This window comes from Eptesicus fuscus, chromosome 13, assembly GCF_027574615.1.
Source record: "Eptesicus fuscus isolate TK198812 chromosome 13, DD_ASM_mEF_20220401, whole genome shotgun sequence".
NCBI lineage: Eukaryota > Metazoa > Chordata > Mammalia > Chiroptera > Vespertilionidae > Eptesicus > Eptesicus fuscus.
Window position 1 is genome coordinate 54,402,771 of NC_072485.1, and position 12,313 is coordinate 54,415,083.

At 47.4% G+C, this 12,313-nt stretch overlaps 1 protein-coding gene across 1 annotated transcript in view; it reads right to left on the reverse strand.

The window, feature by feature from the left end:
• Nucleotides 1–12,313, reverse strand: part of SERGEF (secretion regulating guanine nucleotide exchange factor) — a 190,662-nt gene that overhangs the window by 140,727 nt on the left and 37,622 nt on the right. Inside the window, 1 exon segment of the mRNA XM_008149053.3 lies at nt 1,017–1,183. Within this exon segment, the coding sequence (XP_008147275.2) occupies nt 1,017–1,183 (167 nt within the window).

The window sequence follows — 12,313 nt, forward strand, 5'->3', positions numbered from 1 at the left end:
AGACAGACTCCACCACGCAGCACTGAGGAAAGGCCCAGGAGGACCAGGGCTGGGATGTGAAGCAGGAATGGAGAGCGTCCTACATACCCGGAAGGAGGAGGCCAGGCAGGCCCTGGGGGAAGGGAAGCCCTCTAGGTATGGAGAGGGTTGTAATTAGTCTGATGCTAATTACAGAAGTCTCACTAGCTTATTAATTTTTTGACAGACTCTGAATGAAGACTGAATTCCTTTATCAAGCCAGCTTGGGTTCAGAGGCACATTTCCTATGTGGCCATCCTCATTCTTCTCAAAAACCAAGCCTTTTCTTTTTTTTTTTTTTAAGGGCAGCAGAAAAGTAAAATTTAGTAACAGAAACACACCCTGGAGAAATTAAGACTCCTGCCTCAAATGTAGAAATTCAAGACATTTCAGGGAACTACAGGGGCTGGAGTGAGCAAATGAACTGCAATGCTTTCTACACTGGGAAATATAGACCGAAGTGCAGAAATACTTAGCTCAGAATTAAAGGCCCCCTGGTCAGGTTCCACCCCATCTTCCTGATATTATCTCACATTCGGCCCACAGACACCCCATTTGCTCCAGGGGTCCCCCAAACACTTTCTCCACCTTCCTACCCCGTGGCTGTTCCAGCCGGTGTGCCCACCGGAAAGTCCTCCCCTCCTGCAGATGCTTGCTCACGTCTGACCCATCCTCACGGCAGGGCTCGGAGGCACGTCCTCCTGGAAGCCTGACCCAACCCCTGCACCCTGATGCCATTTCTCACCCTGGAAGTGGACCCAGAGTCCCTGGACCCTCTCCAAAGGAGTTATACACAGTCTGCCTTGCAGTGGCGTTAGCTATATAACTGCCTTCCTACCACATTAAACCACAAGCAACTTGAGGCAAGGACCCTTCCAGATTCCTGCGTGGAACCTTCCATAACGTCTGGAATATGCGCACACAGTAGGCCCTCAGTAAACGCTTCGCTGAAAGACAAGGAAAAGAGATGCACTGCATCTTTGCAGGGTCACTCCTACCTCAGTTGCTCCAGTTAAGCGGTGCAGAGACGAAGGTGTGCTTTCCCGTGGTCTCGAGCAGGGGAGGGGCGAACCCTGCTTTTCTGGTCTCCAGCCTTCCTCAGACTCCAACTTCCTCCCTAGTTGACCATAGTCTGCTCGGCCCCAGGTAAACACCTTGCCAGTTTCTAAAAACAAACATTATTGGAGTTAAAGCTACATTCCACAGCTCTCATGGGTATGCACTGAATTATAAGAGAAAGCATGAGCATTCGTTTGAGTACCAACTACTATGTACCAGGAGCTTTCCTATGTACTTGTAAAGAAAGCACGGGTATTCACTTTTCTTTTTAAGATTTTTTAATTAATTTTTAGAGAGAGAGGAAGGAAGAGGGAGGGAGAGGGAGAGAGAGAGAGAGAGAGAGAGAGAGAGAGAGAGAGAGAGAAACATCCATCAGCTGCTTCTTGCACATCCCTCACCAGGAACTGACCTTTCAACATGGGCAAGTGCCCTAACTGGAAATCAAACCGGCAACCCTTTGGTGCATGGGATGGTGCCCAACCGATGAACCACATCAGCCAGGGAATGGGTATTCACGTTTTACAGGTGTGGGAAACTGAGGTTTGAAGAGGTGACATACTAGTAACTTGCTCAAGATCCACTCAGTGGTGAACACCAGAGCTGGATTCCAACAGGCTGATTCTAAAACCCACCCTCCTGCATCTTAACAGACATGGACATGAGAACACCCACCCTCACTTCATGGCCCACACACCCTCTCCTCTCCCCACAGCCTCCCTGCATGTTGCCCAGATGTCTGTTCTAAGGCTCTCCTCTCTCTCTCACCCAATCCAGGGTCCCCATCGGCCACCCTGAAGTTCCCAGGCTCCTGACTTGCCCTGTGTTACAATCTCTTAGGGTCTTACTCTGAGCTCAATTAATGGCCAGTTTCGTGTGGTTTCCCCTCCGTGTGACATAAAAGGGCCTTTTGGAGTCTAAGCTCTTACTCAAAGGAGCAATTCTAAGTCCCCAGGCAAGTGTCTATGTGTGCTAGGGAAGGGAGTGGAGAAGGAGGAAAAAAAAACACAAAATCATTTAGAGCCAGAAAAGCATTCCGTTCCCCAGATGCACCACCTGGGAAGCTGGCCAGTGCTGGAGATGATTGAAGAAAATGAAGTTTGGAAAAAGAGAAATGGCCTCTCTTCTCCCAGATAAGAGAAAATTCACCAAATTCATTCAGTTGTACCAAGTGGCGCATTTGTTATTTCAACAGAAGTGCAAAATCCGATGAGGCATAGATTATTAACAGATTCTCTGCAATAAATATGCATAGCCATGTGCGCTGTATAAATACTTTATACATGTTTATTTTAACAAAGAAAAACTTTGCTTACGAGACAAAACACCAAAGTAATGCATATTAAATTCTAGACGAATCTACTACATACTCTGTGTTTAGTATCAAAGCTTCATCTGGCCCCACACTCAACATATGGCTTATAGTGTCAGCTAAAAAACAACCACAGACTCGCGGAGGAAATGTCAGAATATCGCAGGGATGCAGGGCTCTGCAGGGATACGTTTCTCAGGATCCGTCTGCTCTTAGACTCCAACAGATACCAACAAGTGCACAGGAACCTAACTTCTGAGCTTCTTCAAAAAGGAAGCAACGTCTGGGCAGCCCATGGGGTAGCATCTAGAGGCCTCAGCTCTGCTGTTCCTTTTGCCATGGATGGCCTTTCCTTACATTACTCACCTGATAAACAATGGCTCAAACTTTACAGACCAGTTCATGTACCACCAGTTCGGTGAAACCTTTCCTGACTCCTCAGTTCTCCACAGAGAGGGTGAAACCCACCCTCCCATGAGCCAGCTTTATGGATGTACTCATCAACTACTATGCTCCCATTTAACAGCCGAGAAAATTAAGGTTCAGAGAAGTGACCAGCCCTGGGCCACCTCTCCTTCTACAAGCCCATGGTACCTCTCCACATTGATTATTCATACTGGTCCACATCACTGGGTAACCACTCAACCCTCTTCCTTCGCTTCCGTAGGATTAGACCGAAAAAAAAAACAAAAACCTATGTGCCCCACACCCAGAAAGCATCCAAAACTGGCAAACTGTCTTTCTACCTAAGCTGGCTGATATTTACAACCAGACTGCCTTAGCGGGGAGATTCCCAAGCAGCCAGAGGAGGAGACCAGGATGTAAGTGACCCTAGCATCCCTCTGCTGGGAAAAACTGGCAGGTTGCTATCTGCAATTCTACAGAAGAACTGTGTTATCACAAACCCCATATTGAATCCCTTCTTATCAAGTGAAACATCATAGAACCTTCTCTGCTATTGATTACTGATGTCCAAGACAGGCAAGACCGCCAGGATATGGTGCCGCCATTATGACGTCTCCGATAGCAATTCAACCATTCCACTTACAGAGCACTTTTCACCTTCAGAGTACTTTACAAAGATTAACTAATTAATCCTCATGCCCCTGGGGAGGCCACAGACATTCTCTTAGAGACAAGCCCAGAAGCCAGGCCGACTCGGTGCCCAGCCTGCAGTCTCCAGCCCGTTTGCGCAGACAGGCAGGCACACTCTCCGAAGCTGCTTCCCCCAAAATATACTCTGCATCAGAAAGCTCACAGAGGACATAGGAGACACTTTTATTTTTCCTTTTAAACAGACACTTATGGACCACCTCCTAGGTGCCGGCAGATTCATAGACACTCTCTCAATTAATCCTAGTAATTCTGTGATGTACGGATCATTACGCTTATTTTACAGATGAGGTGAAATGACTTGAGAGAGGAAATGACTTGGTCAAGTCGAAACAACCATCAAGTGGCAGAAATGAGATTTAAACCTGTACCTCAGACTCCAGGACCAACAGAATCTCTAATGATTGCACAGCTGCTGTCACAACCTGACAAACCCTGGCTGAGAAACAGCGTTCTTACAGTGTTTGAGGAGGGGGAAAACCCAGATTAAATGGATATGTTCTGTGTACCATCCAGCTTTCCTCACTTCCCAGGAGGACATGCAGAACTCCGGACTATGAGTACTAAAATCCAGGCATTAAATATAAGGATTATGATTTTAGGTCACCTGGAGTAAAAGAAAATAATAAATCCACACACAGAAGATGTTCATTACTGCACTGCAGATAAATGTCTGCCTCGGGCTGAAGCACACCACCAAATCTAAGGAGATTCAGATCAAAAATGTAGCAAATGGAATCTTTTCCTTAGAGTAAAGAATTACATATTACTACCATATAATAGAGAAACATTAATGTCACTCAAAAAATGTAGGCATGTGTCTCCAGATAAATGATAAATGACAAACAGCTCAAAATAAAGTCAGCAAGCAAAACCTAATTCAAAGGTATAGCCATGTGAGAATTAACAGAACTATGGAGCCAAGAAATGTACATGGCAAAAGATCCCAACTCCAAGTGGAAAACAGCAGGGGCCAAATGAGTAGTATCGACAATGAATGCCCGGGGAGCTTGAAGGAAACATTTCAAGCTACAATGATCCTGGCAGGCCTGATGGAACAAGTGGCATTTAAGGTGAACTTCTGGATAGAAAAAATGAGAGAGAATCCTAGGAAGATTAGCAACGACAGAAATTGAAAGACACAAGGTGGGGCAGGTGGAGAATGAGAGTCGTGAAATATTTTCCCCAATCAGTGAAATATTTTTAACATACCACCAATGTGTGTGTATTCGTTTATTTATTAAAGTATGCATTTGGCCCTAGCCAGTTTGGTTCAGTGACAGAGCGTCGGCCCTTGGACCCAAGGGTCCCGGGTTTGACTCCAGTCAAGGGAATGTACCTCGATTGTAGGCTCCATCTCTAGCCCCAGTCAGGGGTGCATGCAGGAGGCAACCAATTGACGTGTTTTTCCCATATCGATGTTTCTCTCTGTGTGTCTCTCCTCCTCCCTTCCACTCTCTCTAAAAATTAATGGAAAAATATCCTCAGGTGAGGATTAACCAAAAAAAAGTATGCACTTGTACTGCATACATTTATAAATTATAAATGTACTCTTACTCAAAAATATACAGTGTAAAGCATAGTCAAATATAGAAGATTTAAGAGAATTGGATTTAAAAAAAGAAACACACATAAAAGAAGTCAATTTTCTCTTCCCACACCCTGGCAATTGCTTTTGCATGCTCACTTTAGGGACCACTGCTAGACAGACAGACCATGGGGAGACGGCAGACTTTTGAGCAGGGATAGGGCCTGATGAAAGGAATGTTTGGGGATGGTACATCTGGCAAAGGCCCAGAGAGCTCCAGTAATAATAATATTCATACTAACACTTCCATAGCACCTACTATGTGCCAGGCACTATTCTAAGCATTCTCTGTATAGTATCCAGTTTATTTCTCCCAACAACCCCATGAGACAGACATACTTACCTGCCCCATTTACTGACAGGGAACAGGGCACTTACCTTGTTCTCAGTGGTAGTAAAAGGGGAGGGGACAGGAGGAGAGGGGAGGGGAGGCAGGGAGGCAGGGATGCAGAAAGAAGCTTATACACACACACAATAACACAGTCTAAGATGCATCAGGGCTGAAAGGAGGGTTGGAATCAGGTGGTGGGGTGGAGTTAAAATTTTCGAGGCTTGGTACCCAGTTAGATGTGAGAGAATAAGAGGAGATAAATAGCACTCTGACACCAGGATTTCCAGCTTAGGGGGAAGGCAGTGGTACCACTAAAAGAAACAGACCAAGGGGCAGAGATGCTAGACCAGGGTTCCCAGCAATGAAATTCATAAAATGTTATTTCATTACCAAATGACTGAATTCTTCTGGGACCTTTGGCAAACACCTTATCAAATAGTCAACATAAATAAAGAAGTAAACGAGGAGGAAGACAACTAGGTGCACAGCCCTGGAGGAGGGGAGGGGTGGTGCTCTGAGGTTAGAGGATACTTAGAAGGGTGGGTGGATGGTGACTATTCAAGGGGGTAGCTTCCTTTACTCTCCATCACAGGGCTGCCTGGTATGGTGGTAAAGGCAGGTGAGAAGCCACAGCTACAGGCACAGTGAGAATCTGAGCTCTTCAGTGAAGAGGAATTTCTACCCTGCTCCAGGGAAAGGGGTCCTGAAGGTGACAAGAGGGGAGAGTCAGCATAAGGAATACAGTCAATAATCTATATATATAAAAGGCTAAGTGACCAGCCAACTGGCCGGTAGGTATCACTCACACTGACCACCAGGGTGCAGACACTCAATGAAGGAGTGAGTGACAGCAATTTTGCAGAGTGCCCTCTGGCACGCCGGGACCCCTCGGGGGATGTTGGACTGCCAGTTTCGGCCCTATCCTTGCAGGCCAGGGCAAAGGACTCCACCTGCTGGAGGGACCCCTACCCACTCTGCAGATGCCCTTCAAGCCCCAGCACCGCCCCAGATGCAGGCCGGGGAGGGACCACGGGAGGTTGGCTCCAGGGGTTGTCCAGCCCTCCTTGCCCATTCCCGCCCCGCTGGCCACCTTCTAATTAGTTTACTTTCCATGTGCATGAATCTGTGCACCGGACCTCTAGTACTGTAATAACTCTGTATGGTGCCAGGTGGGTACTTGAATTATCCGGGAATTACTTTGTAAACTAAATAATTGTCAAGCCACTAGGCCATACATCTGACACTAATATAAAATAATATTGAATGTCAACTGTAATCGAAAAATAAAATTTAAAAAAAAGAAACAAAAATCTCAGTTATAAATCTGGATGGTACGTTCCTCACCTTGGTCATACTGGTGTAAGTTTATAAATTAGGAGGACTGTTTGATTAATGTGTGTCTCCCGCACCACAAAGTCAGCTCTACGATAGCAGAGGCTCTCTGCTTTTGCTCATCCCTATATCCAAGAATAATGCCCGGCACAAAGTAGGTGCTCACTAAATATCCGTGGCCTGAATGAACAAAGGACTCTACCTGCCTCTTGCTCACCACTATGGAACTCTATCACCCGCTGGCTCCTTCTTGAGCACACTACCCCACGTCAGCCAATGGGACGAGTAACAGCGACCGTGTAGGGTTGTCGCAAGGTCACTTTTGCATGAAGTGCATGGCCCATAACAGTAAATGTTAGCCACTATTCTATTATTCCCCTGGACTGAACATCCCAGCCTTGTTACCAAGGATTTCTACAGTTCCACCTACAGTTTCTACCCATTTGTCAAGTCTTCTCAGCCAACTCCCATCTACCAATGTCTCAGGGTCAATTCAATGTCTCTACCAATAATTGAAGAACGAAGGAGCACTGAAAGCTCTGTCATGAAATTCTGGGTTTCTGTTCAGATTCAAGCACAGTCTCTGGCACATCAGAGGCCTCTGAAGTACTGCATGACACAAATGGCTAAGTGACCAGCCAACTGGCCGGTAGGTATCACTCACATTACAGCTAGGAAAAAAGAAAAACGCAAAGAGGACAGCCGTGGAGAAGAGAAATGAAGCAAGGGGAGGTGGGAGGAAGCTTCCACCGAAGACTTAGGCCTGGATCCTAATCCTGGCCTCTCTGCTAGGCTACATGACCTTGAACAGCTCCCTTCTCCTCCAGGGGCCTAGACTGCCTCATCCGTAAAATAAGAGGGCTGGAATAGCAGACCCCTGAGACATCCTCCCGATCTAAGCCTCAATAAATGATGTCTAAAACTCTTCAGGGTCAAAATGAGCAGGGTATAACATAATGTTATTGGCGCCTTTGAAAATTTTGGTCTGCCCATGTCCTAAAATAAAACATCTACTTTAATATCAAAGACCACTCACTTAGTTCAATTTAAAGAAAAATTGGGACTGGACTGCATATCCTATTTTTTTTTTTTTAAGTAAAATTTCCCTAGTCCCCAAAGTCACCTCATGAGCAATATCACATAATAAAAAGTTTGGAATTTTTTTAAAAAACTAAAATTTCCAATCATGGGCTGCCCAGTTAAAAAGGGGAGAAGACACAGACAACAGGGGGGTAAGGGCATGAGTGGGGGGGATGGGGGGATAATGGGGGAATAAGGACACATATGTAACACCTTAATCAATAAAATAAAATTTTTTTAAAGCAGGGCGGGGGGGAGAAGAGGCAGCAGCCTGCAAAGAGAGAGTGAACAAAAAGGTAAGGAACAGAGGAGAATTTATTTATTGAGAGCTGACTGACTCTAACACTCTGCTTCTGGCACTGCCATTAAGTTGTATAATTTAATCAACCTTCATGATTGGTGTGACTAGGAAAAGAAACAGATCACAGAAGTTAAGTGACTTGCTCAAGATCACACAGCTAGTAAGTGGCAAAGCTGCAATAATAATGATAATACTAATACGGCTGTTCTGTTTTCACCACTGACTTTAGTAGCTGTCAAATCAGAGCACCAGTGACCGAAGTCAAGACGGACTGCACCCTGAGGAGCTCCCGGGCAGCTGTAGGACTATCTATACCACACAGGGTCGGGGCTTCCCAGAAAAACATGGATGCTTTCTGCTCCCAAACCAGGCGAGAGCATCTCAGGAAGCCCCAGTCCTGGTTTGTTTAGCAACCCCCTTGCCTTCCACACAGTGCCTCCCTCCAAATACCTATGTTCTTCAATGCTGGGGGGTTGCCCCTTTGTCAAGGGCACATTCACTTCCTCCCCCCTGGCCTTAGGGTCATGCTGTGCCCCAGTTCGAGATGGTCAGCCTGTAATGCTGGTGGACTTGCTTGTTCCACTTACAGCGCCTGACTCAGACGCCACTGCCTCCCTAACGCGTCCCATCATCCCTTTGTCAGAATAAGCCAACCCTGCCGTTAGAAGCCACTGGCATGGTGCTTGTATTTCTGTTCCAACAACTATTCTATGCCAACAAATATAAGATTATTTGACATGTCTTATGTTGCCCTCTGTATTCATCAAGGTTCTCCAGAGAAACTGAACCAATGGGATATAGAGAGAGGTTTATAAGGAACTGACTCACGAGATTATGGGGGCTGGCACGTCGAAAATCTGCAGAGCCGATGTCTCAGTCCCAAGGCTCTCCTTCAGGAAGAGCTGATATTCCACTTGGAAAGCAAGTGAGCTCTCCTTTACTCAGGGAAGGGTCAGCCGTCTGCCATATCCAGGCCTTCAATTGATTGGGTAAGGCCCACCACACTAGGGAGGGCAATCTGCTTTACTCAGTCCACCTCGTAAATGTTAATCTCATCCAAAAACACCCTCACAGAAACACTCAGAATAACGTTTACCAAATATCTGGGCACCCTCTGGCCCAGTCAAGTTGACACGTAAAACCAACCATCACATCCACTAAGGAGTGAAGAACAGTGAACCTTTCTCTCTGTGTCCTCACAGCACCTAGTACAGGGCCTGACGCAGAGCAGGTGCTCAGTGTTTGCTGAAAGGAAAAGGAGCTATGGGCATCGCTCTTACCATGCCACCAAGGACATCAGACACCATCCCACCCAACTCCCCGAAGAGGAAATAAAACCGAGAACAATAGATAACTTTTCCAAGCCACACAGACTACTCAAAGCAAAGCCGAGCACACACAATTTGCAACAAATCATTCCTGAGCGCTTCCTCACGGCCAGGTGCTGTCCCAGGTGCTAGGGGCCACAACACTGAACAAACAGACAAAACTCCCTTACATTCTAGTGCAGGGAAGACAGACAATGGGCACACACACACATACACACACACACACACACACACACACACACACACACACACACAGAAAACATCCCCTGGCATATGACTTGGGTGTTAGAGAGGAATGTAAAGTAGGGAAAGGATATAGGTAGAGCTGGGGAGGGAGGCGGAAGCCCGGGACCTGCACTCAGCTCCCCTCTCCCTGTCTGGAACTTTTCCGCTATAGCATCCGATCTTTCTGAAAGGAAGAATCTTAAATTTAAGAGACCTCAGCCCATGCTAACTACCTCTCAGGGCTGTGATGAGAAGGGAGACAATACACATGCATGCGCTTCGTAAACTCTAAATGGGGGTGCTGGTAATATACGGTGACTATCACTCTTTCTCTAAAGTCAGTTTACAAAGAACCATCATGCGAGGCTGGAACACGAGTCCCGGTCCCGAGGGGCCTGCCCTGGCTGAGTGCAGGGCTTCCTGCCCCTCCAGGGGCCCAGCAGCACATCGGCTGCCACTCACACCCAGCAGCCACTTGACGCCAGAGATAACTTCCTGATTGAGGCCAGCGCCCCTGCAGATGTTTCCCAAGTCATTTCACATTCAAACTCCAAAGCTTCTTCACATACTTTTAAACTCTTATTAATAACACTTTAAAATGCAGATTGCTGCCTAATCTTAGCTGCGTAATTAAAAAATATATAATCTTGCTTCTCTCCCTCCCAGCAAGAAAGGAAACTGTACCCCAGGGCTTCTGCAGCGAAGAATCACACCCTGCAGAAAAGCTAGTAGGAGGCTCAAGGAGGGGAGGCAGTGGGGAGAGTTGAAGCCAAGAAGTGAGGCTAATTCCTTAATTTTAGAGAAAATGAAAATGAGGCTGAAGGAGGGAACTGATTTACCTAAGGACACACATGTATTTTGGCAAAGCCAGAACCAGAATCCCCGTTTGCTGCTTCCCAGTAGTGTCTGCCTTCTGCCTCGTGGGGAGAGGAGAGGAGGAAGACAGACTGGAAGTTCTCGGAGGGGAGGAATCTTACCTATGTGACTCTCCTTATGCAGTGAGCACTGTTCACCTGGAGAAACAGCCATAGGTTTCAGGTGTTCAGGGGGATTATGGGAACGGGGTTCAAAGTTCTTTACGTTCAACTTAGATTCACAGACTGTCACAGAAAGAAGGGACTTCATGGCACCCTAACCCAACCATCTGCTTCTAGAAGGGAAAAGTGAGGCCCGGTGAGGAAAGTGGCCGATTTATCCAAGGTCACAGGCCGCCCTGACTTCTAGTACATCCTGTCCATAGCTTCTCAGGAAAATACCCCCAACTTCGCAGGGTTCTCCTCTCCCTACCTAGAACTGCCGTCCCTGACCCGGACTTCGGTTACTGCCCATTGCCAAAGATCATCAGCAGTTTCCATCTCTGTGAAGTTACAAAACAAGTAAAAAAAAAAAAAAAGGCCAAGCACTGCACCCAGCTGTTGGTGAGGCCGAGTTTTCCACTGATGACGATGACTCACAGCGCCCGAGCTGGAGGCAGAAGCTGGGAATGAGACTTAGCAAGGGAAACCGCAGTTCACAAGCACGCCTGGGCCTGCAGAGGAATGCTCGAGTTCCTTCAGTAAAACCCCAGGACCTGGCTGTGGGAGCACAGCGCCCCCTGCAGACCACCATGAGGCCCCGCAGCAGCAGGACCAGAGACAAACCATAAACTGGGGCGAGCCATCCTGCTAAGCCCACCAAGATATCAAAGCTGTTATGTTAGCAAGCCAGGAGATCCTACAACCCCCTCCCCACCCGCCCCAGAAATATTATTAGCATCCTCAGCTTCCAAAGAGAAAATGGGTTTTGGTGCATGGGAGACCCAGATTAAGAACTTCAAGCTGGGGAGACAAAGGCTGGTCCCAACCTTTTGGGGCCAAGGGCAGGAGCAAGGAGGGGAGGGAGCCTATCCTGGGATGTCAGTTCACGGTCAACTAGTGATAACGTTTCCGGACAGGACTTTGGATGGCGCCTCTCAAATGTCTTCTAGCCCCACCCTTGGGAACTCTCCCAGGCTCCTCCCGAGACATGGGTATAAGAGACCTAGTGGAGACCTAACAGAGCTGCACTCATGAGTAGGGGAGCTGGTTCCCACTCCCAAACGTCAGGACACTTCAAGGGAGAGAACTGAGCAGCAGGACGAGGTCAGAAGAGTCCATGGAAGTGACGACGTCCACTCCGCCGTCAATGGCTTGGGATTTGCCACTTGTTTCAAGCAGAGCCACTAAGAAGAACCAGAGTGACCAAGCACCCACCAGGTAAAGAAAGATAATCTGGAGACGGGAGCCCCAGTAACTTCCATCAGGGAAGGGGGACACTTGGGATCAGAGTCCACTGTGGGACAAGCACTGAACTTATATTCAAATTGTTCATCTGAAGGTGCAGGGCCTTGCGGTTTGAAGGGCCACCAGTCCAGATCCATGGTGGGACAGACTGTTTCCTTCCACATCTGCTAATTTCCCTCCCACTAGGCTCTCTGCTCCCATCTGTCCCCCAGGCCCCAGAGCAAGCACCTTTTATCAGCACCCACCTCCTGTAAGAATCTAACATGGCTTGAGACTCCCTCTCAGGGCCTTCACCTTTAGTCACACCAGACACAGTAAGGACCAAAGCCACAGAGTCTTCCTTGGAGAGGCTGACTCCTCCGCGGCCA